At 42.1% G+C, this 24788-nt stretch overlaps 1 protein-coding gene across 12 annotated transcripts in view; it reads left to right on the forward strand.

The window, feature by feature from the left end:
• DYNC1I1 (dynein cytoplasmic 1 intermediate chain 1) overlaps window positions 1-24788 on the forward strand; it is a 228755-nt gene that overhangs the window by 16604 nt on the left and 187363 nt on the right. For 6 of the 12 annotated variants that reach the window (XM_040964606.1, XM_040964608.1, XM_040964611.1 and 3 more), the window contains exons 4-5: window positions 3395-3454; window positions 15588-15703. In XM_040964606.1, the coding sequence (XP_040820540.1) occupies window positions 3395-3454; window positions 15588-15703 (176 nt within the window). The remainder of the gene's footprint in view (window positions 1-3394; window positions 3455-15587; window positions 15704-24788) is intronic. The other 6 variants (XM_040964615.1, XM_040964609.1, XM_040964617.1 and 3 more) reach the window with 1 other exon arrangement.

A 24788-nucleotide genomic window follows, 5' to 3' on the forward strand; every position in this document is an offset into this window, starting at 1 on the left:
CAGGGTAGTTTCAAACCCTGAAATACTAGACAGAAAAGTCAGAAAGGGTTGACGCCAGGAATTAGAGAATCTTGGGACAGCACTGAGAGCATCTGACTGGCCTTGCAGAAAGATGAGAACATGGGGGAAGAGCCGGTGAAAGCTACACAAGTTCAACATTCAGTTTTCTCTGTCCATCCAAAGACATTGCTACTGTCTTCCCAGGGAGCTGCCCTTCCAGGAGAGGGAAACTTGCCAATCATCTTTGGTTTGTCTGCCTTGTAAATTGCATCTAAAATGTAACAATCTCACAAGACTTGGTAGACTAACTCAGTCAGCCAAGTCCAAGAAAGGAGACAGTGACGAAAGCAAGCTTACATCCAAATCCTAGCCTGTCCTTCAAGAACCAGGGTGGATGGAATCACTGATCTCATCAGACGAAATGCGGCTCCCTGCTCTGGATGCCAGGAGATGATGGAAGTGCGGTCGGATGCCTGGCTAGCTGCCCAGAGCAAACACTCAGTGTCAGGAAGTCATGCCCAACCTTGCCCTTGATCTTTTTGTGGCATTTATTTATTTTTCAGCTAGTATTTATTGAAACTTTCTAATTGTGCCAGACCCTGGGCAAGTAATAAGGCCTGCCTCTCTCCTTGTATGTGTTGCTAGTGTATCAGAAGGCTTAAAAATCCCTGGGGCTCATGTGCTTCACCAAACTGTAGAATTCTCATGTGCAAGTCCTCAGCACACTGGTGATGACATGTCTGCTCTCTGCCTGGTTTTCTTAAACTATTCATCTGCTTTATCTCCCCAGAATCCTAGGTTCCTTACGAATTCTTCATATCATCATAGCAATGTATATATTAGGCTTCAATAGCTTTTTGCAGAATAAGTAAATGAATTTCCTTGTTAAAAATAATGTTTCCTCTACATGTATTTATCAGGCCATTTCAAAAAGTAGTACTACTTTATAATAAAAAACTGATTTCTGTATGAAGAGAATTGATGATGCATTAATTTCCCCATATATTTACTTACTTCATTATTTTTTTTCACTTTATAAATAAATAAGCTGCCTAGATTTTAAACATGCAATAAGTAATGGGCTAATCCTCATTAAATTTTCCACAAGAGATTCTTGATGATTAAAAAAATGGTGAGTAAAAAATCTGTCATTTGGTTTAAAAACATTACTTCAACTAGAGAAGGAAAGCTAAAAGGCAATTTAATACAAAAAATAAAAAGCTGGTCAGAAGAGCGTTACAGGTGTTTGCACTTGCTGCTGAGGGTGGAGTGTCTCTCGGTGGCACAGTGGAACCACCCTGAGAACTCAGTGCAGTCCCTACCCCTACCATCTTCATCGTCCCATATTTCCAGGCATCTGTGATTTTAGTAAAGTTTGTAGAACACTGGCCTAAGAAAGAGTGGCCCAGGCGGTGCTCCCACTGGACCTCTGTAATCATGCTTTGGAACATTCAATAAGAAGGACAGGAGCCCAGCTAGAGTTGATAAGGGAGACAGAGAGACGGCCACCTGAGCCCTCTGCAGGAAGAGCTGATGGGAGATTTGTCACACAGGTAGGGCATTGATTCACAGAAATGTGAGTACAGGAGGGAGGGTGGTCATGGCAGTAGTTAGCAGCCACTGTTTTCCAGTGCTTACTTTGTGCCTCATAGAGATAATTGCATTTAAAATCCTTGTAGAAAACAAGAGAACCATTCACACACTTATTTAACAAATACTAGGGTACGTCACAAGATTTATGGTGCAAAGACTTGAAATCTATGCTTAGGAAAGATTTTGAAAGTATCATAAGAAATCTGTTTTAAGAAAAAAAATCTATGCGTGTATTTCAAATATTTTTGTACCCAAAAAAGCCAAGCTTTAATTATTTTTTTTTTTTTGCCACAAGTTGTTTGAAGTGTGTTTCTGTTATAATTGTATTGCCAGCATGGTTCTAGCCATATCTCTGCAAACTAAAGATGTAACTATCTTTGCCATTATGAAATTGAATTCTATAGTCAAATAACAAGTATTAATAAATGAGCTGATAAAAGTCCTGAAGATGAGTGCTATGAAGACAATGAAACCAGGTGAAGGGGGAAAATTGCCACTTGAGATCACATGACTAAAGAGAGAAGGACAGTTGGCCCAAGGTATGAAAGAAGCCAAGTCCTGACCCACAGCTCTCCAGTGGCAAGATCAAGGAAGCCATGAGTGGCATGAAATGAGGGAGAGAGGGGATTGGAAACCCGTTCGGCTGCAGGCCAGATCAGAAGCTTTCTTATAAGCGACTAGGGAACTAAACAGGGCTTCTCAAACTTCAAGGTGCCCAAGAATCAAGTGGGGACTTTGTTCAATTAATATGGATTCAGTATATCTGGGGTAGGGCCCCGGTTCTGCATTTCCTACAAGCTCAGTTCTGTGGTCTGTGGTCCCCTTTCCAAGCAAAGGCCTTGGGCTGAGAATCTATACATCACCTCAGTGTCACAGAGCAAGTGAGGCCCAGAGGCAAGGTGGGAATTGCACCTGCCTGACTCGAGTGGCTGTGCTGCCCGTCAGTTGCCTACTAGAAAGCTCCATGCTTGAGTCACCTGCAACTCTTTTATTCAAGAAACTGGAAAGCTGCATGAGAGACTGCCTGTGTGCCTTGTTTTCATAAGATTTATTCAACGTTTCTTATTTTAAAGGAGAAATAGAAGGAAAGCTGAGTGCCTTGGAAACTGTTGCTTCCTTGTCCTCTCTCTTGTGAGAAATGTCTAAAATATGCAAGATATAATGAATCCCTGTCATCTTAGAGACAAATGATACTGTGGGTGATCGGGTAATCATCTTGGTGTAATCTGTGCCAATAAAAAACATGACAAGGCACAGGAGTCAAAATTCTCATGCACTTTTTTTTTGCAGTAACTAACCAAGGAAGCCAATTACTCACCAACTCCGCAGTCATGCCCCGGGCTTCCTAGAAGCTCCTGTCTTGGGCCATTTGCATTTAGCTCTCTTCCTTTGCCTGGAAGATGCTTGGAACCTCCACATGTGGACAGGCTCTGGGGTGGCAGAGATGTGTGCAGCAGTTTGCATGCTACAGTCAATCAGGCTTAAGTGCAAAGCAAAACAAAGCAAAACCCGAGGTGGTGATGTGTGTGGAGTTTGAAAATCAAGCTCTCGGCTTGCTTCCATGAAAACCACCGTGGTTCCAACATCAAACAGATGCTCAGAGAAAAGGATGGTGCCTTACTTTCTCTTATGGTTGGGTAATCCTGGGGAGGGGTGGCAGGGCTACAGATGTGGGGACATGTTCTGTGTGTGTACCGTATATGCTATTACTGCCTTGATGACTGACTTGGTTGGATTTGTTCTGTTGCCTTCCCGTTTTGTTAATTCTCTGTGTTCTTTTTCCTTTGTGCTGCACGATTAGGACCCTGCAGTGGGACACAGACCCCTCAGTGCTCCAGCTGCAGTCAGACTCAGAACTTGGGTATATGTCTGCTCTTTTGTTACTCCTTTAATTATTTCTTTGCCAGAGTTGTGTTGAAATGCTGGAGCAGCTATTGCTCTTGTTTCTTCTCCTCTTCTGTTGAACTTCTAGTTGAATAAGCTTGTTTCTTTCTGTTCGTTACCCTGCTGAAGAAAGTCTCTGTTTGTGGAAAATACCACAAAGAGATGGCTTTCAATCTCCCTTTACTAATTTTTATCATAGCAAAGCAACACTGCCCCAAAGCAAAGAAGCAAACATGTTCCATATCTGTACTTAGAGACCGGGCACACAACTTACATGATGGGAGATGTGCTTGGCTCTTACCCTAACCACCCTCCCCTTCACTAACAAGTCGCCTTAGCTTAATTTTTGCCTAAGATTATTAATAATAAAATGTGCATCTTGTTTGTTTCCTTTTCACTTTTGGAGAATAGTCACAATAAGCAATTAATTTGAATTAGGTTTGAGAAGATAGATTTCTGTTAAAAACAGCAAAATTATTAAATATCTCAAATATTTGATGCATTGGGCAATGATTCCTATATCCTAATGATCATATTTTTTTCCCGGATGGAAATATATTGTCAAGGTTAAATGATAGCTTCAGAACTGAAATTAAGTGCATGAAGAATGAAACACACAAATATATCGTAGAAATTACTAGTGCTTTTGTAGATTAGGCTTTGCTGCAGTCACACATGGGGCGTTTCCACTGAGGCTGATTCTGTGCCTCTCTCTCCAACTTCACTTTCAGCCAAATCATCTTGAAATCAGCCACAGTGTAAGCATTTGTAGCACAAAAATTGGCAAATGGTGTAAACAAAGCTATCCCCCTTCCATGCCTAGCTGGTTATTAACTGTGTTGACCAAAACACCACTAGATACGTCAAAGTGTGAATAGCTAAATTTATTGCAGTTTTATATGAAACTATTATGCTTAGTGTATATAAAGCAAGTGTGTCCAAAAGTGGGTTCTCATTTATTGTTTTTATCCTGAAATTCTTGGGCCTGCATTTCTGTGGGTTTCTATCATTTCCAGTAAAGAGAGGTGGAATAACCTAGTCTGTGATGGGCTCAGTGCCATCTGCGAAAGTTCTTGGCTGACCTACAATGGTGCTAAACCAAGGACATGTCATAACACTTTAGGTAACTTTATTTTAACATGATTAAGTCTTGATTACTTAGTTTATTATTATATTTCAATTTGTTGTATGCTGTATTCCCATTTGTATAACTTTAGTGATCAAGAAATAGTACTTAAGAAGAGAAACAAGACTATATAACAAAATGCCAAGGGAACATCAGAGTTCAGTGCCTCAGCCTATCATTGTGATAAAGATAGAAGGAGGGAACTGGCAGAGACTCCTGCGCACTCAAATTAACAGATTTCGAGACAGATTGTAGCTATGCTACATTACACTTGCTGATGTGGAACGGTTAGAAAATCTCCCATTTAGATCTATTTTCCAAGCAACAGTTCATGGTTGATTATGTAAATTAAAGTTATGACTTATTCTAGGGAGATGGCCTGTCTGTGTCTCTCTCGTCTTGCATGCCGCCTTTACTTCAGATGGGGTCCAGTGAGTCAGAGACAAGGGAGTAGGGTCGGTTCACTGAGAATGGTTCAGCTGGAGTTCACAAGGAGGGCTGCCCCAGAGTCAAATGTTGCCTTTATGAAAATTTTCCTCTTGGCAGGGCTTAGGTGCGCAAGGCTCATGCATCATTTCATGAAGTGTATCCAGATAGCAATCTTTTTCTGTAGACAGTTTTATTTCTTCTTTGCCAGCTGTGGCATGGAATTGACCATAGTCCATACCTTGCTGTCACTTGATTTAGCAGCTTTGTTGGAGTACCATTGACATGGAGTCAGCTAGAGATGCTGAAAGTATTGTGAAAGATCAATGTTAACATGGATGTTCATCGCCACAATCAACAAGTGGCTGTGTCCATCACCTTGAACGTTCTGTGATGCAAATTCTTGCCTTTCCCTGCCCTTCTGACCGTCGAACAAACCGACCTAACTTTTACAATTATCCATTGGTTTGGATTTCTTTTGATATCCTATAAAGGGAGTTATGTGGTAAATATTTTCTGACCAGTTCACTGAGAACAATCATTTTGACATTCACTTAGGCTTGGTGTGGTTAAGCGGTTCACACCTCTGTATTGTAGAGTGAGATTTCTTTCCAGAGTATGCCAGGATTTACGTATCCATTAACTTTTTGGGTTATTTCCATCTTTTTCTTATTACAAATGAAAGTTATAAACATTTATGTACAAATCTTTTTTAGGGGAATCTACTATATTTGAGACAGATAGTAATAAATAGAATAGCTGGTTCCTATGTTGCATGCATGATTAACCTTGCATGAAATAGTCACACTGCTTTCAAAGTTTTACCACTATAAACTCCTACCAGTAGTTTCTGAGAATCTTTGTTATGCCTCATTCTTGACAGTACTTGGTTTAGCCTTTTATTTTTTTTTTAAAGATTTATTTTTATTATTTTTTCATTGGAAAGGCGGATATACAGAGAGGAGAGACAGAGAGGAAGATCTTCCATCCGATGATTCACTCCCCAAGTGAGCGCAACGGGCGATACTATGCCGATCCGAAGCCAGGAGCCTCTTCCGGGTCTCCCACACGGGTGCAGGTTCCCAAAGCTTTGGGCCGTCCTCGACTGCTTTCCCAGGCCACAGGCAGGGAGCTGGAAGGGAAGCGGGGCTGCTGGGATTAGAACCGGCGCCCATATGGGATCCCGGGCGTGCAAGGCGAGGACCTTTAACCACTTGCGCCACCGCGCCGGGCCCGGTTTAGCCTTTTAAAAAATTACTTTTAACCTTACTAAGAATGAAATATACATATTGTATTTTCCTAATGTCTAATGATATCGATTAACCTTTTATATGATTATTTTCCATCTGTCTTCCTCTTTTGGATTTTTAAATTGTTGTTTTCCGTTATATAGTTGTGCGGGCATAGGGGTCTATGAAGTGGCTACGTGAGTCCTCGTCTTTCAAATGCTGTTTTTACTGAACTGTTTGCTCGTGATTGAATTTTGAGAGTTATGTGTGCACTCTGTATTCAGTCCTGTATTTCATATGTAACTTGTAGATATTTTCCTCCAGCTTGCAATTTTTCTTTTTCGTTCTCATGACAATGTGGTTTTTCTTGAAAAGCAATATGAAAATATGGATCTCTATAAAATAATAAAGATCTCAAAAATACTAATTACAAGAGTAAATATGGAAGATTATTTTTCTATTTAAATATTTTTCAAGATAACTGAGTAACAAAATGAATGTGATATAGGATAGGTATGCTTTAACATACTTAATATTAAAGGTCTTTTGGTAAGAAATTCTTTTAGCCTTGTAATGGCTGGGTTGGGGAGAGGTTCATGGCAGAGGGCACTCAGCATTTCCTATGCATTTCAAAGGGAGAGTTCTCTTTGTTCCCCGGTGTACATGAGTCTATCAGTCGGCTTCTTGATGTACCTGCTCTGTAGCTGCTTGCTTGCCCTACCTGTGGGTACAAAAGGGGTCTGAGCCTCCTGTACTGCCCACCTGGCAGGTGTTCTCCATCCTGTCTGGACATTTTTGCAGGTATCTGGGAATTCTTACCTGTATGGAAATTTTTGATTGCCCTCAGCCTTTGTGAATATAACTTAATTGAGCATCATGTATTTTTGGATCCCTACAAAACTCTAGAGATTTGTTCTGCAATATGGTTAACTCACCTGAAAATAGCTTTGCTCTCTTAGGTCTTGCTTTTCAGGTTTATGGTTTACGTGGGAGAATGTTCCTACTACCAGCACAAGACACGGTTGTGCGTGTTCTGCCTGCCGCCCCATACATCTCAAGGTGTTTCCAGCCTAACTAGTGGGAACAGGAAGTGTTTATTCTTGTCTAAATGCCTGGAGCAGTTCCCTTTTTCCCTTTCATGGAGTTCTTTCCTTGGCATGAGGTGGTTTTCTTACACGTATGCATTGTCCAATCCTAAACTAGACCTTCATGGCCAACCTTCCGAGCATTCACTCATGCGATTTTATTCTATTTGCCTTTTTGTCTCAGGATTTTCAACTCTCTGGCCTTTCTGTGCAGCTTAACAATTTGCTGAGTTTCACTCCAGTCCTTTCCCTGATGCCAGAGAAACATGTATGCTTACAAGAGGGTAGATGGCATTGCAGAAAATCCAGTGTGACTTCAGGAAGTCTTTTCATATTTTAAAGTTATTGCTGTTTGCCTAGCAGAGCAGCAGTAACTTTGTTTTGCTTTGATAAAGGAACCCTCATCTTAATCTCCAAATGTTGTCAAACATTTTTGTCTCTTTTGCACTTTGTCTGGTTCTCTGGTTTGGATTAGTTTTCAAGGTTTCCCATATAATGATGCCTGTTGCTTTCTTGAGGGTGACATGCATTGTGTTCTTGAGCAGGCTGGCAACCTGTACTCCTGCAATGACATTCAATGACACTACAGAAACTGGAGCACAACAGCTTCTTGTAATGTGGGTATAATATGTATATGCATATTATATGTACATGCATGCATATATGAATTATGGAAATGGGTATTACAAGGTAATAGTAAAATGCAGGCTAGAATATGCAAATGTAGATGAATTCTGACTTGTAAAAATTTTAATAAATGGATGTTAATAGCTCCAATAACAATTTTGCCACAAGAGAGGTAGGAAGCACTTTACTCATCTTTTGTAATGATCATCTGTCCCCAAACATTTGTTGAGAAGCCACTATTTTGCTAGTTCGTATTCTCCCTCCTCAAGAGCTTTGAGGGAAAATTAAGAAATTGTTTTACTCTAGCAACTCAGGTTTCAAAAAAATAGGAGGATCGTTAGTAAGGAGTTGTGCTTGTCATTTGGTATTCAATGTCTTGAAGGATTCCGTAATTGTGCAGCTTTATGTTGCAAAGTCTGTGGAAGCCTGTCCTAGGGTCAAGGCATCAAAAAGTCCTTGCAAAAGATTTTGTCATCATGTGGTCGTGGGCCTGTGGCAGTGAAGAAGGCACCTTTCTGTACTCTCTGGGCTTATTATTCTCATAAAATCTCCACCAAGGCTGTCAAGGTCTATTACAATGAGGGCTTTTTGGACTGTTCTGCTACCACAGAAGTCTTGCAAAATCCATTGGTTGTGAAATCCAAGGTAAGCTCTTTGGCTTTGCCTGCTGGCTGAGCCTGCTGGCTGAGCCAAATCTTCTTGCATTTGTTCAAGAAGATACTTTCACTGCTGACCAAATGCCAACTGTGCAGTGAGAAAAGATGCAGAAAAATTCCTAAAACGAACTTTTAAAACGTGAACCTAAAAGAATGAAAAACGCATCTTTCCAGGGGTAATTGGGAAAGGTCAGCTGTCTAGTTCCTTCTCAAGGACCAAGAGGAAAGCTCCCACTTTGAGCATTGGAGATGAGTCTGAGTGTGTTGGCAAGGCAGAAGAACATCTAAGCACTTCCTCTGTGAGGAACCCTGCTCCTCCCCTGGGCTCCCTGTCATGTCCCATTCCCAAATCTACACATCAGTCATTGGGATGTAGTACTGGCATTGAATTACAGCAGGATGTGGCGTCTACTGCTGGAGCATTTGGAAAGCAAACACTTCCTGACTCTCCTTCATCTTGGAGGATTTCAAGTATTCATTCTCCCAGAGCAGACCCTCCTACAGATTGCTGCTGTCTTCCAGTGGCTCCACTTGATTTTCATCCTCAGAGGCATGGTGCTTTGAAATAATCTCAGTGTCACTCCCTTTCTTGATGTTGCAGCTCTACTGCTAGTATCTACCCTTGAACATTCCCAAGGTTGTTAAACGGCACCATTTCCTTCCCATTCCTGGTAATTTGTCATTGTTTTGCACTAAGCCTCCACATTTGCTCAGACCGTTGGTCACAAATCCAGTAATTTCTCTTTTGAATTGCTGCTTTTCCTGGATTCTCTGGTTGCTGCACCTGCCCTCCACACCACATTGCTGGTTAGCTGCTTTCTCTCTCCCCTTTTTTCCCACACTCAGTTTCTAAGGACTGGTCATTTCCCCATGCTTTGTCAAAGGGGTGGGGGAAATTTGGATTGTTTTTCATATACTTGCTATAAGAAATTAGCTTTATAACCGTTAGCTTCTTGTTCAGTAACTTCTCATTGCCTACAGTATGTTGTGCAGTCCAAGTTCTCTTGTTCCTATTCGAAACTGTTGTAATCTGCCTCCTATAAACCTCTATTAACTTATTTCCAGTTTCTCCCAACCCATAATTTCTCTGCAGAAGAGCTGGACACACAGGGATAGAATGTGAATTCAGTCCCATATCTTTTCATTTGTAGGGCTGCACCATGGAGTGCTGTTTCATTGCTTCCCATTCAGCTGAGCCCCATTGGTCCTTCAAGACTCAGACAAGGCCTTTTCTTTGCAGCAACACTGACTTCATTCACTAAAACACCTACTAGCATGCCCATTTTATTCCCTTGTCTCACTTATTATTGGCTTTTATTATTGTCATTTTGATATGTATTGATATTTTGATACATATTCTCTGTTCAGATTGTGTTGCATAATTCTGGCAGCATGCCTTACTCAAAGATGGCTTGTCATTGCTGACATTCATGATGACCAAAGTAGTTCCTTGTCAGATCACCAGAACTCCATTCACCCCCATATAAACATCCTATCAGGAAGGAAATGGCACCATTATCGCTGCAGGCCTTGGGAAGCAGCCCCAAGGAAACCTCTTGCAGAATCCTTCATGTGTCCCAGGAAAGAAATATCATGTGGAAGTGAACAAGGAAAAAAGTCATCAGAACGAGGGTGGGCTGAATGCAGAGTTCTTTGGTTCCTTGGTTTTTGCCTATGTTGGCATTTGGCCAAATAATCCATTATGTCTGAGAGAATCTGACCTTGAAGATTCTTCCCTATTCCAAAAACTTCCCTTTACTACAATGAACCCTTCTGATTTCCTGGCCTCTTTACATCCATTTATTCGCTCACTCACCTCCTCTACCACAAGATCTATTAGCATTATAGTTTTCAAGACTTGGATGCTCTCAAACTGTCATCCAAGATTGCTTCTCAGCATCTTTGTGATGCATAATTTATGAAATTTGAAGTTTCTTAGACGGCCGGGTTGCATTTTATTTCTGGCTTTTCTGTCTCTTGCCACAGGTTCCTCCTTGGAGCATTGACAGACTCCCACTAATGTCAAGTTAGATCTGTCTTGCAACTTTGTCTCAGTGATGAAATTAACTAAACGGCATCTGAAATGCTCATGGCAGCTGGTCTTACTAAGCTTTGTCTGAAACTAATTCTTATGAGGATGATAGATATGTTTGTCTTCACTTTTATTAAATATGAAATGTGCAAGCATCAGGTTTGCCATATGCAATTCGTGGTTGTCTGTGGTCGCACCATCGCCACGTGAGTCATAGAGTATCCAGCTCACCCGGGATGAGCTTGATGAGCTCGTGCAATGAAGAAGGCTCCTGCTCACATGCTCTGAGAGCTTCTGTGAGTTCCAGATCTCCAGATCCGTCCTTCCACCAGTGTATTTGGCAACAGTAAAGATCCACATTCATGATAAAGCCTTTTTATGCTGTCATGCTCATCCTAGCCACTGAATGTTTTTTTTAAAAAAGCATGAAACAGCTACATATTCACAGGCTAACGGCTGAAGTTGAACCGTAATCAGTCAACGGTTGTCTGAGGCAATGGACTATGTAGAGATCGAAGATTTAATTAGGTCACAGTTTTACAGAACTGAGCCCAGGATGAGGTAGGTGGCCCCATTTGTTTGCTCTCTGGAGAGGGCAGTGAATGGCACTGGCAGAAATGCAGAGCTTCTTACAAAACAGGTGTAAATCCCAATGAACTTGGGCTAGGTAATGGTTTTTAGATATATATTAAAAGACAATCATTAAACTAAATAATACATCATTAAAATTGAAATCTGTTTCACTCCGAAAGCACCATCAAGAAAATAAAAAGGCAACCTACAACATGAGAAAAAATATTATAAGCCGTATATCTGATAAGAGCCTAGTATTCAATTATTAATTTCCAATGATTCAGCAACCAAAAAAACAAATATCCCTATTTTTAAATGGGCAAAGAATTCTTACAAACATTTTCTGAAGATATACAATGGTTTAAAAGTACATGAGGGGCCTGGTGCAATAGTGTAGCAGTTAAAGTCATTGCCTTAACTTTGCTGGGATCCCATATGGGTCCTGGTTCTAATCCCAGTGGCCCCACTTCCCATCCTGCTCACTGCTTGTGACCTGGGAAAGCAGTAGAGGATGACCCTCATCCCAGCGGATGTGGCATTGTTGTACTTCTAGGAAATTTTCTTGTTTTCTTACACTATATGAATTCAGTTCAAAATTGTAAAATTTGAGTGAAAACTCATTATCTTGAAAAATTCATGAAAGTAAAATTATGTGGCTTGATGTCATAATGCTGTCAGTCAGAACACAGATCGTTTCAACTCTTTTGCAGTTCTGCTGTGCTCTTTCCTCTTTCTCTTCCTTCTTCCCTCCTTCCTTTCCTTCCTCAAACATTTCCGTAGCACCGTCTCTGTATCCGACACTGAATGGAGCCTCAAGGTAGAGATAAAAATGAGGCATAGATGAGCAGGCTTGCAGTCCAGGCAAGGAAGATTGAGGAGATCTGAACAGAGTGGCCTCTTTGGGTTCCAGTGACAGGGCGTGCACCGCACGTCGCGGCAGCATGAAGGCAGGAGAAACACCCCAGAGGCAGACCTGGGGAGCAAGGAGGGAATTTACACCCCAATAACAAGAAACAGGGACCCTATTGGTATTATCATACTGTGTTTAGCCCTCCTTCTTTTGCTAAAGAAGATAACTTCCACTTTTGAGTAAAAGAATTATGAGCCCTGGAACAAAAAGGAAGAATATGATACTCAACGTTCAAACTGTTTTAGCTGAATTTTTTGTTTTAGTTTGTGTTTTCTTATATCTCACTTTTGAGTCTTTAGGCAAACATTTGGCCATGGGAAATTACAGAGAAGGAATGAACTCAATGTTTCCCTCCCCTCAAAATATCAGTGCTCAGACTTTTAAAGAAAACAGTGACTGCACATCGTTATGTAATCAGTTTGACAGCTGTTAAGTTGTAGAAATGTTTTAGGGAGATTGAGCAAGATCTGCGTTGTAAGGTTGCCTACACGGATGGGTCATGCATCAGCTGGCACTTGGAGATGCAAGGCTGCTGGTGCGGGGAAGGCAGGCAGTGAGTGCCCAGGTGGGGAAAATGTCTGAGGAAGGTCATTGCTGTGAAAGGGCACCACCTGCTGGTCAGACTACCAGAATTTTATTTAATTCTGAAATTTTATGTAACTAGGGCTGGAAGCAATGCAGTAGTCCTTGCTTTCAAAATAATCATTCCATTGTGTTCTAACAGTAATCTGTCTCAAAAGTCCTTCCTCGTGCTTCTAGAATGAACACAGGGCTGCACCTTGTGATTTGGGGAAATTTTCGTTATCAAACCACCTCAGTTTTTCTCATCTAAAATTGCACTGAGATAGAAAATTTTAAGATAAGATGATGTGTGAGAAGTGGCATATTGTCAATACATGATTACTAAAACAGCCATGAATTATACCAAACATTTAATATAAATGCAGTTTTTTTCAATTTTAAAAGCACAGTAATTTGCAGTACCTTTATAATAGTTGTTAATTTTTTTTTTTAACTTACAAGCAATTTGAGATAGATTCATCTTCTAACCAGTAGAACTACAAGTCTAATGTTCAACCAGTTAGTGTTTTGGAACAATCACATGAGCACAACTCAGTTGTTATTGCTCGCAATGCCTTGGGTTAGGCTGAGACCCTGGATTCACAGACACAGCAGCGCTAAGAAACTGGTTGATACCTGGCAGTAATTATTGAGAAGAGAAGACACCTTGTGTCAGTGGCTAAGCTCACCTATGGAGGCTGTTTTGAAATAGCACTTGACAGCAGTGATATTTTTAGTTAAAGCAAAAGTCAGTGGGCTCCTGGAAGCGGCCGCTACCTGTGTGATGTGCCCACGTGAAGAATCTGCGAGTGAGTGTGCTTCGTGTGTTTTATTGATAGAGATAATCCTCAGCTCCAGACCTTTACAGGTGGAGACATGAGAGCAATCAGTTACAAAGACAAATTAAAAATAGGGATATAGGATCCAGCATCTACTTACGGTGCCCAAGCACCAAAGTCTGTGACTTGCAAGTATTGGTGTTAGCTAATCCTCAAACTCGGTGATAAAGATCTCATCCTCATGGCTTTAATGACTCCTAGACAGGAAGAGATTTTATTTTTCTGATATGCTTGGAAATTTGTCTATGGAAATTTCTGGTTGTGGTATTATGTTCTCACTAAATCTGTGACAAATAATAATGATGTAAAGAAATTAGACTTTTCTGTTTAGGGGATATATTATTTGATCCCAGAGAGCTAGGAAGCATTGGATTTGGGATCAATGTTTATGACAACTGTCTCTGACAGAGGCTCACATATCCTTTATGCTTGAAAATTGTTTTACAATTTTAATTCATTTTATTTGAAAAGCAGAGGGAAATATGGAGAGACAGAGATCTTCCATCTGCCGATTCATTGCCCAGTTGCCTGGGGGTCTCCTACATTAACTACAAGGACCCAAGTGCCTGGGCCATCTTGTGCTGCCTTTCCACATCCATTAGCAAAAAACTGGATTGCAAGTGGAGGCACTAAGGCTTAAAACAGCCCTTCCCCATGGGATACCAGGCAGCAGCTTCACCTACTACACCACAGTACCAACCCCTGTGCTGGAAATCTTTAAGATGTGTCTAATACTAAAACACTAAATCTGTATACTGAAAATGATTTGTAAACCATTTTATGACACGTATGTGAATTACCTGCATGAATATACACAATATATATGTGGCATATTCATTATATGGGGGCACTTCAGGGAGTTTATGGAGAAAATAACTTTAATAATGAGCTTATTGGGCCCAACAGAATAGCCTAGCAGCTAAAGTACTCACCTTGCATGCGCTGGGATCCCATATGGGTGCCAGTTCATATCCTGGCTGCTCTACTTCCCTTCCAGCTCCCTGCTTGTGGCCTAGGAAGGCAGTTAAGGGCAGCCCAAAGCCTTGGGACCCTGCACCCACATGGGAGACCAGGAAGAAGTTTTAGTTAACAGAGCAGCTGCTGAGCCCTGCAGCTTCCAGCTGTGCGCTCAGCCACCTGACATCCCCCCATGGCCGCTTCCTGGGTGACTCTGGAGATAAGTTCTGCAGCAACTCAAAACTTAGCGTTAAAGACCCTGGATAGGAGTTTAGCTTGCTGGACCACGTGAGGGGTCAGGACTCTGGTCAGCGGTGTCCTCCCACTGGTTGTAGCACTTCAAGGTCATCTGTAGTTGGACCTGTCTCTAAAACTAAATCTCCTTTTCCTTACCTGTGAAATGGAGACAGTAATAACACCTTCTGTGGGTGGCATGAAGAGGTGACATCATGGGCATGCCAACATTTGGAGCCCTACACAAGCACCCAGAAATGATTTTTTAACTCGATGACAGGTAATTTTGAATTCCCTGGCTCAGGCTTCCTCATTGAGAACATGGATTGTCTTCACACATCTGGCTGGACCAGTGTCCTTCTAACCAGTCTTGATACGCTGCTCTGTTTGGGTTCCCTGTCTGCAGCAAAGAGCAGTGTGGCAGTGTGGCACTCCGACTTAGGATCCAGTCGGCCTCCTGCTGTCTGGGAGAGCATCTCACTCCTGAAGTGTCACTTTGCAACTAAGTAACTAGGATCCTATATTGTGAATGACAGTTCTCTTTCTGTGTTTTCACCAAGTAGCCTCAGAGTTTCTCAGAGCAGAAGCGTTCACAGCTGAGCTGGGCCAGCGCCTTGGTTTAGAGATAGCAAAACTGAGAGTCGGCACGAGGGATTTCACTGACATCACCCAATGAATGGGAGCCCAAATGGGCCACACAGCCAAGTGTCTTGACCCAGACCAGCCCATGCCCTGACTCTGCTCCTTGTACCCAGAGTGGTGGGTGTCTGGGCTGTTGTGCTTTGCTGTGTTACTGACCGTTCTTGTGAATAGAGTGCCTTCCTTCTCTGAGTGTTTGTCCCTTGTCCCTTACAGAAGGCGACTGCATAAGCTGGGGGTGACGAAGGTGACCCAAGTGGATTTCCTGCCACGGGAAGTGGTATCTTACTCCAAGGAGACCCAGACCCCGCTTGCCACACATCAATCTGAAGGTGGGCCGTCTTTTTATTTACTTTCCTTGTCACTGCTGGATAAGTCGCCAGGAACATGCACCCTTACTATTGATTTCTCGCCTTGCCGTAAGAAATCTTTGCAGATATAATGACTCTGGAAGCTGGAGGCTCCTGTGGCTTTCATTGGGAATGTTCCAGAAAGGGGACACACAGATATTCCTCCTCAGGGACTGTAAGCTTGCAGGTGCATCACGTGCGGAATCACACTGTCAAAACCAAAGCACAGAGGAAGAGGAGCATCTCCGGATGGTGCCAATGAATCACATTCATTATTTGCGGGCATCAGCCAACTGCAGCCCCTCACATTTTCTTGGAAATCAAGAGATACTCAAATACAGCTACCCGCTAACCACATCTATGGCCACCTTCTTGCCATCATGGTTAAAGGGCCTTCCCTTGCGCTCCAGAATGCCCGACATCTTTCATCTGGCCCTTCACTGGAGAGCTTCCCTGAGCCCTGATTTGCTCTTGCAGTTTATGGGACAACACACAATCATTTCTGACTACAATGCACACATATTTTGCGATTAAGTTCTCTATCATTGACTGGATATTGAACTCCATACCTCTTTTGTGTATCCCAGAAATACAAAATAGAAAAACTCCTTGAAAATCTTAGTGAATCGTAGGAATAAACTAATAAGAGAAGCTGTAGGTGATGCATGGAAACTCTGTCCAGAAGCCGAGAATTCCGTCAAAGTGAAGTGTGTGTGCTGGAAAGAGGTACATGCGTTACTGTTAAACGCTGATGTTGTTATGGCAAAGCAGATTCTCTCTTCAGCTTGCTATTTTCTTGTTTGCTGTGGCGAGGAGGATGTTAGAACTCGGTGGGTCATTCTGTAGTAAAGACTGAACCAAGGGCAGGAGGATGAGAAGTGATTAATTAGTACTTTCTACTTGATTTACAGAAAATGCATAAATTAGTGGTTTGATTGGGCAAGCTATGGAGGTTTTTCAAGTGTGGGTTTGTGACACACGCAGCAGAACAAAGTAAGATGTTGTTTCCTGTGTGGCCTACACACAGGATTACTACTGAAGGGTCTTCTCTGATTGCAGGACCTTTGAGTGAAAATCACTTTAGGCACAAACTAGTAGCACCCTCTGGTGGTCAGTTTTGAAACCAGCCAACCCACCAAACTGGAGATTCATGGGTTTAGTATGGCAGAAAATACAGCTAGAAAAACCATTGGGAGTTCGGTGAGTCTGTCCACCGGCTCTCTGACGAGAATGGAAGATCGTTAAAAAGCACCCTTGCTACCCAACTAAAACATTTGTTTGAGTTAATTTGCTGCCAGCGGTATGTGCAAAGCTATTGCCGGAGGTATGTTTATTTAGCCCCAAATCTGACCCATAACATGGAGTTCTACAACTGAAATAGAAGAAGGAGTGAATTATTTTTTTTAAAAATGTGTGTACTTAAGCTATTGGAAATGGTAGAGGAATATTTACAAGGGAAGATAAATTAAGGATGAAAAGGCATCAAGTCTAAACTGTTACGCTGGGACACATCAAAGGCAAAGTCTGTACGTTTCATTTTATTACTGCAGAGAGCGCTGGGGAACCCTCATTAGGTTGTGGTCCAGGCAGCAGGAAAGAAGGGATTTATTTCTCAGCTGCTGGCAGAAGTTCATTCTGTTTTGTTAACAAGACCCTTAGAGCTTTTTCTGTGGTGATGGACATCGAGCTGGTTCAAATTCCACAATAGAGATTTGAACTCCAAGCCAGCTACCAGGGTTCTTGACATGAAAGCTATCCTGATGGGTTTGGACAGGAAAACCTTCACATCTGGGTTCAGCAAATTGCGCTCTCACCGCAGACAATATCTTGACCTTGACTGCTGCAGTTGTCCAGCTGCCTGCCTGCCCAGGGTACCAGGTACCCACCCCTCACCTGCTGTGTGGAGGTGGTTGGCAGGAGCATGGGAAGGGGAGAGCAACTGGCTGTGTGGTTCTGCCACTGAGAGGGTTTAAGTTGGCTTCTGGATTGGGATTTGAGCCATGACCCATGTTTTCATGACTGCTGCAGCCTTTCAGAAGCAAGAAAGAACTCGCTGTTGTTTTACAATGCAATAAAACTCTTGATGCGGTATATATTTATTATTATTTATTTTTATTGGAAAGACATTTACAGAGAGAAGGAAAGACAGAAATATCTTCCATCTGCTGGTTCATTCCGCAAGTGACCACCAATGGCCAGAGCTGAGCCAATCTGAAGCCTGGAGCCAGGAGCTTCTTTCAGGTCCCCTTTGTAGGTGCAAGGTCCCAAGGCTTTGGGCCATCCTGCACTGCTTTCCCAGGCCACAAGTGAGGGGGGGGGGTCACCAGAAGTGGAGCAGCCACGACAAGAACTGGTGCCTATATGGGATCCCGGTGCTTTTGGGGGCAAATTAGCCAACTGAGCCACTGTGCTGGGCCCTTTAGTGCGGCATATTTAGGGTGGCCTCCAAAACAGCATCAAAAGGAAAATTAAAAGATAATTTTAGGACTAATGTTTGGTGCAGTGATAAAAAGCCCATATCTCATATCACAGTGCCTTGGTTTGAGACCTGGGTCTGTTTCTGATTCCTGTGTCCTGCTAAAGGGCACGTTGGAAGAAACAAAGTAATTAATGGCTCAAGTGCTTGGATCTCTGCAACCTACATGGGAGACCCACATGGCTCTAGCCTTATTCTGGCTCAGATTTGGCTACTGTGGCCATGGATAGAAGGTATCTTTTGTCTGACTGTCTCTCTTTGTCTTTCAAATAAACAAAATGCATTTGTTTGGGTATCAAAAAGTTTGAAAACCCATGCATTTTTTTCATGCTATGCATTTCCATAAACTTTTTGAAAATTCTTAATTTGCATGTTTTCCAAAAAAGAAATTTTTGTACCAAAAGAAACTTATCTTCTCATTGCATTTCCAACAACTTTTTAGGCACTCTGTTGGAGATGCACACCAGCTTGTGATGGGTCAGACTCTCTGAAGGTGATGTTTTTTAAAGTCGCTGACTCTGGAAAGTTTAGCGGGTCTCAAGCTGATGATCTCAGGGTGTTGTGGTCCTTCAGTTGCTCACACTAGCCATCTCGGCCTTGTGGATTTTTCCCTTTTTCCTCCATTGCAAAGTGTTTTGAGGCTGCTCCTTGGAGTGCATATTGATTTGTGGCATAATGACCTGTCATAGGAAATACTTGAGAGAATGATTTAAGGGGGGAAGGTTTAGGAATCCAGTCATCAAAAGTACTGTTCTCTTGGCAAAGCCTGCTCTTCCTTGTCTGCCTGGACCATTTGCTGCAGAGCAAGGGGCTGAGCCTGGGGAACAGGGATTTGGAGCAGGCGCTCTCTACCTCCACATTGTTGCAAAACACATGTTTTTTATTTCCAAGTAGTAAGAAAAGAGAAAAATTGTGGTTTCCTGCTGAACTGCCTCTGCTCTACCCATTATTAACATCCCGTGGATCTGCCCATGAACCCCTGAGGTTAGGGAGGCAGACTGCTGCCTGTTTGCCATAGTGAGAAAGTGACGGGCTCCCAACAAGCACTCCACACGTGCTGCCCGATGACACCAGGGTTGCCAGCCATCCCTAGAAACGTCAAGTTCTGGAAGGGACCTGGGGATGGGGGTGGGGAGGACAATGTCTCTGCCTGCAGGAAAGGTGTTTACATGAACTGGGAGCAATCTCCTACAACCTGTTGATGGTTTTAAAGAATTCTCTATTTCTCCTCTTATGATAATGGCATATAAATGGGAAATTTGTGGCCTTGTCTTGGCCGCTCATTCCCCTTGCAGCCCTCTCACGCCTTGATTTTGTATGTATGAGAAATAATTAACTACTTAGATGTTTCAAGGTGCTGGCAGATGCTTCTGCACGCTCTCTAGCCTACCTTGACTGCCAGTGAAAGTGTCTGTCTTCCCCAGGAAGATCATTTTTGGTAACTGTTTATCAACACCCCTCCTCATGCTGCCATGCAGTCATTTCCTCTGTGTCAGGCTGTGTGTGATTGGCAGTTATGTGCCTGTCCCTTAGAATGCCACCTGCTGGTGGGCAGATGCCAGCTTTCAAGCCCAGCTCTGTGCTTGGGACCAAGAAAGGGCTCCTAGACATCAATGGAGGACATTAAGAATGGGATGCTGCTGAAGGAATCAGCAAGAGAAGAGATGATGAGCATCTCGAGGAGGCAGTGTGATCCAGGCACTTCATGCAAGTGAGATCGTGGGCAGGTGCTGCAACTGACTAACACAGCGCTGAAAGAGAAAATCACCCAGGCAGCCTGGGTTGGCCCCACCTCGAGCAGAACGCTCTTTGCGGTTCAGCCTTGTAGAGATGGTATGTTTAGCACTTTGAGCTTGGAAGGGGCGGCAGAACAAGGCTCTTGCTTCACCTTGGCAGTACTTTCAAAAAATGTGTTTGGGTAGGTTAATCTCTGCTTTGGCTTCCCGTTCTCACTAAGATATGAGGGTGTTTCAGAAAGTTCACAGGAAATGGAATTTAAGGATCAGGTTATTTGGGTGCATAAAGTTTTTAAATCCACACACAGTTTTTCTGTAACACACATTTCCTATGAACACTTAAGGATACCCCATCTGCTCAATACAAATAGAAATCATAGAAACACAGCTATTGTGGAAGAGTTTGAATAGGCTAGTCTAACGCTTTGCGAGAGAAATATTATATCCCACTGTTGGTCTTATTAACATACCTTAATAACTTCACGTGTTAAAAATACTGTCTCACAATTTCATCATTTTGGGGACTGTCATTGTGGCATAGCGGGCTAAGCATGTTAAGTTGCCACTTACAGTGCCAGCATCTCTCATGCCAGCTTGAGACCTGGCAACTCCACCTCCTGCTAATGTCCAACTTCCACTCAATATTCCTGGGAGAGCAGTGGAAGATTGCCCCAGCGATTGGGCCCCTACACCCAGAGGGAGACGAAAAGAAGCTCCTGGCTCCTGGCTTAGGTTTGGCCAACCTTGGTCATTGACTCCATATCAGTTGGACGATCTCTCTATCGCTTATTTAAAATGTTGAGTCTCTTTCAGAACAAACTGTGGAACTTCCAGCCTACTTGTACCGGAAAGGTTGAAGGATTTCTCTGTTGGAATTTTAATTTTCTTTAAAAGCATAGACCCCCTATCCCTGTGACAAGTACCTGGAAAGTCAAACCCCATTTAGTCTACCTAAGTGCTATGAATATTTGACACTTTGGTTTTTGGTTTTTTTTTTTTTTAGGTGCTTATATTGACCAGACAGTTTTCTCTTTTTGGGGGGTGGGGTATGTAATTCTATCACTGATTCACTTTTTCAGATGTGATCAGGAGAATGTTCATGGTTAAATCCTCAATTTATATTTGACATTACAGTATGTATTGGAAAAGATACGACTAGTCGTGATATCCCGAAGGACAAACTTCACACTTAACCTTACATATCTTTAAGGCACCCAGTAATCATGACATGGCTGGGACAATAGAATTCTAATCAAATAAAGATTTTAGCCAGAATATTCCTTCCAATGAAGAGCAAAAAGTAAAAAAAAAAAACCGATGTGCTGTTACTGGACATTCTAGAAGAGACCTTAGTGTCAAAGTTGTGTCTAGGTACTATACTTAGGAACACTGACAAATTAATGGTTGTATCTTAGGAACATGGTCTGGGATTTTTCTTTCTGTGAATTAACAGGTTAATTAATCAACACAGTATATTTTGTAAGCACCAAGTCATGGGTTTAATATGTCTTGTGTATTCAAGGAATTTAGAAATAAATATTTTGGATGAAACAAAAGGCACTGTCCTTTTAAAGCTACCATAGATTCCTATCTTTAGGATTTCATATGAGCTTAAGGGATCTCAGAAGATCTTTAAAAGCAAGAAGTTGAGTCATGAAACTCAAGGAGGCTGAGGACCTCCAAGTCCGTGTCAAGGACACCAAAGCTGCTCTGAGAATTTTTTTTTCTAACTCTAAGGTTTGATGATTTAAGTACATTTCACTGTGAAAATAGCCAACCTGTGGATTTTCACACTCACTGTTACCCCCAAGTTACTGTCTAATCATGGATTACACACTGCTTTTCGAAGGACGTATACCAATGTCAACCCTCATCGCTCCTACGAAGAGCACTGATACTTTGTATTGCATGCCTAACATGAAGCTTGTGACTTGATGTGTTGATATATGCATACCTTGGCATAATTCATAGAGTAACATAACGGTCGGCCAGGTGAGAGAAGAAATAAAATGAGGTCAAAGAGAAGAGAGAAAGTGCCCCAGAGTTTATGGTTTCAAGCATTGGAAACTATGGTTAATTTAAGCAGGAAGCAAATTTGAGTGGAGTATATTCTGTAACACATTGATGATAGGCAGAAATCAAGAGAAGCTGCCAGATTGAGCCAATAACTGCAACCAACTTGAAACTTTTCAGTAAGCCTGTGATTGGTAAACTAGAACTATAACCGAGGAGGAAAACTGATTCCAGAGAAAACAGGGCTGTTTTCATGACAGAAAAGGACCAAAGTAATTGACTTGGCTCATTGTTTATTTCAAGATATGGTCTATTATTGCTGGTTTAGGCTTATCTGTGGGAGGTCTGTAGCCAGAGCAATTACAGTCAAGACACCTGAGCCATTTGGATAACCTGCATTCTTGCTGCTGTGTGCATGGAGTTCACATTTGTGCATCTGGTCACAGGAGGAAGATGGATGTTATGGAATAGATCAACTCATCTGATTACGAAGAGCCTTTTTTCACAATAAATCACTTTAAAAATTGTTCACCCATTCGTATTTGAAAGAGAGAGCTCTTCCATTCATGGCTTTACTCAACAAATGCCTGTAACTGTAGATTGGGCCAGGGACCCAGGACTCAGGTCACATTCCCTGGCAGGTGACAGAGACCCAGGTACTTGAACCATCAGCTACTCCTTCCAAGAGGACACATTAACAGGAAGTTGGAATTGGAAATGGAGCCAATGCTTGAGCCTAGATACTCTAATATGCAATGCAAACACTCTAAGCTGTATCTTACTGCCAAATACCACCCCAATGTATGACTTCTGATTGTCCATAAATATTACATCATCTTAGCTTCATTTTGAAAAATCCCTCCTCATACATTTTTCCTAAGCCTTTTATTGTCCGTGCCTTTTAGTCACAACTTTCAGTCAACACATCAGCCATTGCTCATGGATTGTTATAGAGAAACCCTTTTCTTGTAGAAAGTATCTTCAAAGGACTCTCAGAAATTTTGAAAAAAAAAATTGTGCATCAATGCCACCCTTTTCACTCCAAAATAACATTTATGTAAATTCCATATCCCAAGAGTCTATTAGAATATGCTAGTGAAATCTGTTCTTTGCATCAGTGTAAGCTTTGGCAAATAGTCACCAAAGCTCCAGCAACCTACCTCTACCTATGCCAACATGTAATTAGAACATTCTAGAGTTTGGGCCTACGTGTTTTCTTTTTGTACAGCTAATCACAGGGCATTTCCCTTTAGGCCAAGGGAGGAGAGAAAATGCCATAGCAGTATTAACACTGGTTCTTGTGTGTTATTTGCTTAAGCCCAGCATAGAACACCTGCCTGTAACAATGAGATTACACAGGGTTCACCTGGTTGAATGGTGAGGCGGCTCAGATAACTCTACAGTTTATAAAGCATATTTAGATTTTCATAGTACCTTGGTTTCACATGGACAGATTTTAATCTCTGCTTGCATCCAGTAGCAAACCAAGTCCTCTCTCTTGAAAGGAGAAAACTAACATAATGAGAGGCTACTCTGTTGCTCTGAAGTCTAAAGGCTTTGACTTCCATATTAGGGTCATGTGCTTGGTCTGTCACAGATCCTTGGGGTACTAGCAGATCAGCAGAACCAGAGTTTCTAAATAGTATAGCCATTTCAAAGTAGACCCTCTTACTCATAAATTAACTGGGTCATGTAGGCACAAGCTACAGCCAACACTCCAGGTCCTGCTGGCATCCTATCTCATGCTGAGGATGAAATGGTCAAGGAGTGTGGATGGAGCCGTAGAGCTCAAGCATCCCCTGATGTGGGATGATGAAACCACAAGGAAAAAGGAGGTTGGTGCTCTTGACTGTAAGGCAAGGCTTATTTTGCCAAGCGATTTAGAGGTGTTTGCAGGTCCCTGTATTTCCCTCTACATCCAATTTCTCATTATTTCCTGATCTTTACCATCATTGTTAGCTAAACCCGCCGGTGATCCTGGCAATTCAACAGATTCCATCCAGGAACACACATATTTTAAACTTCATATTTGGTTTTCACAAATGTTTTTTGAACACATTGGTCCCAATCAGATAGAGTCACTGGGCCTATGCCTTGAGCTAAAATACAGAGATCTGAGCATTCCTTTTATTTATTTAAGCTGTTTTATCCCCTTGCAAGGAGTCACCTCATTCTAGTCTTTATTCATGCTATTTACATCATTCAATAAGAGGGGCAACTTGATACTCTAGTCTTTTCAATTGCATCTCATTGAATATTGCCATAAGAAAAATGTATTTAGTTATTTGTTTCACCTAACAGATTCCCATTCCTGAACTTGGAATTTTCAATTTCATTACCACCAGCTAGGCAGACAACCAACACCCATTCCCCAAATGACTCTCTTCTGCTTGTGGATCCTCTGCCAGTTGGGGCTTAGTGTAGCCAACAGCAGACCCTGACTCTGGTTAATTTAAAATAGAAAATAGGTTTGGTGGTCAGGAGGAGGTTTGAGGCACTTGATATAATTCATGAAAAATTCAGAGAATTAGATTGGAAACAGAAAGGAAATCACACCGTTGCTATGGAGTGAATTGTGCTTTCCTGGTCTTACATACCCAAATTCCTATACATTGGAACCCTAGGTCCTAAAGTGGCAATACTTGCAAATACAGTTTGTGGGAGGTGATAAAAGTGAAATGAAGACACAGGAGTGTGGCCCTAATCCGGCAGGATTGGCAATTTCACAAGAAGAGGAAGAAAGGGAGATTTCTCTCTCTCTCACTCTCTCTCTCCCCCCATGTGTTCCCACCAAGGAAAGGGTACCTGTGGACACAGCAAGAAGGCTGCTGTGCACAAGGAA

Source organism: Ochotona curzoniae, unplaced genomic scaffold (genome assembly GCF_017591425.1).
Source record: "Ochotona curzoniae isolate NIBS_2020 unplaced genomic scaffold, NIBS_Ocur_1.0 scaffold_3835, whole genome shotgun sequence".
Taxonomy (NCBI): domain Eukaryota; kingdom Metazoa; phylum Chordata; class Mammalia; order Lagomorpha; family Ochotonidae; genus Ochotona; species Ochotona curzoniae.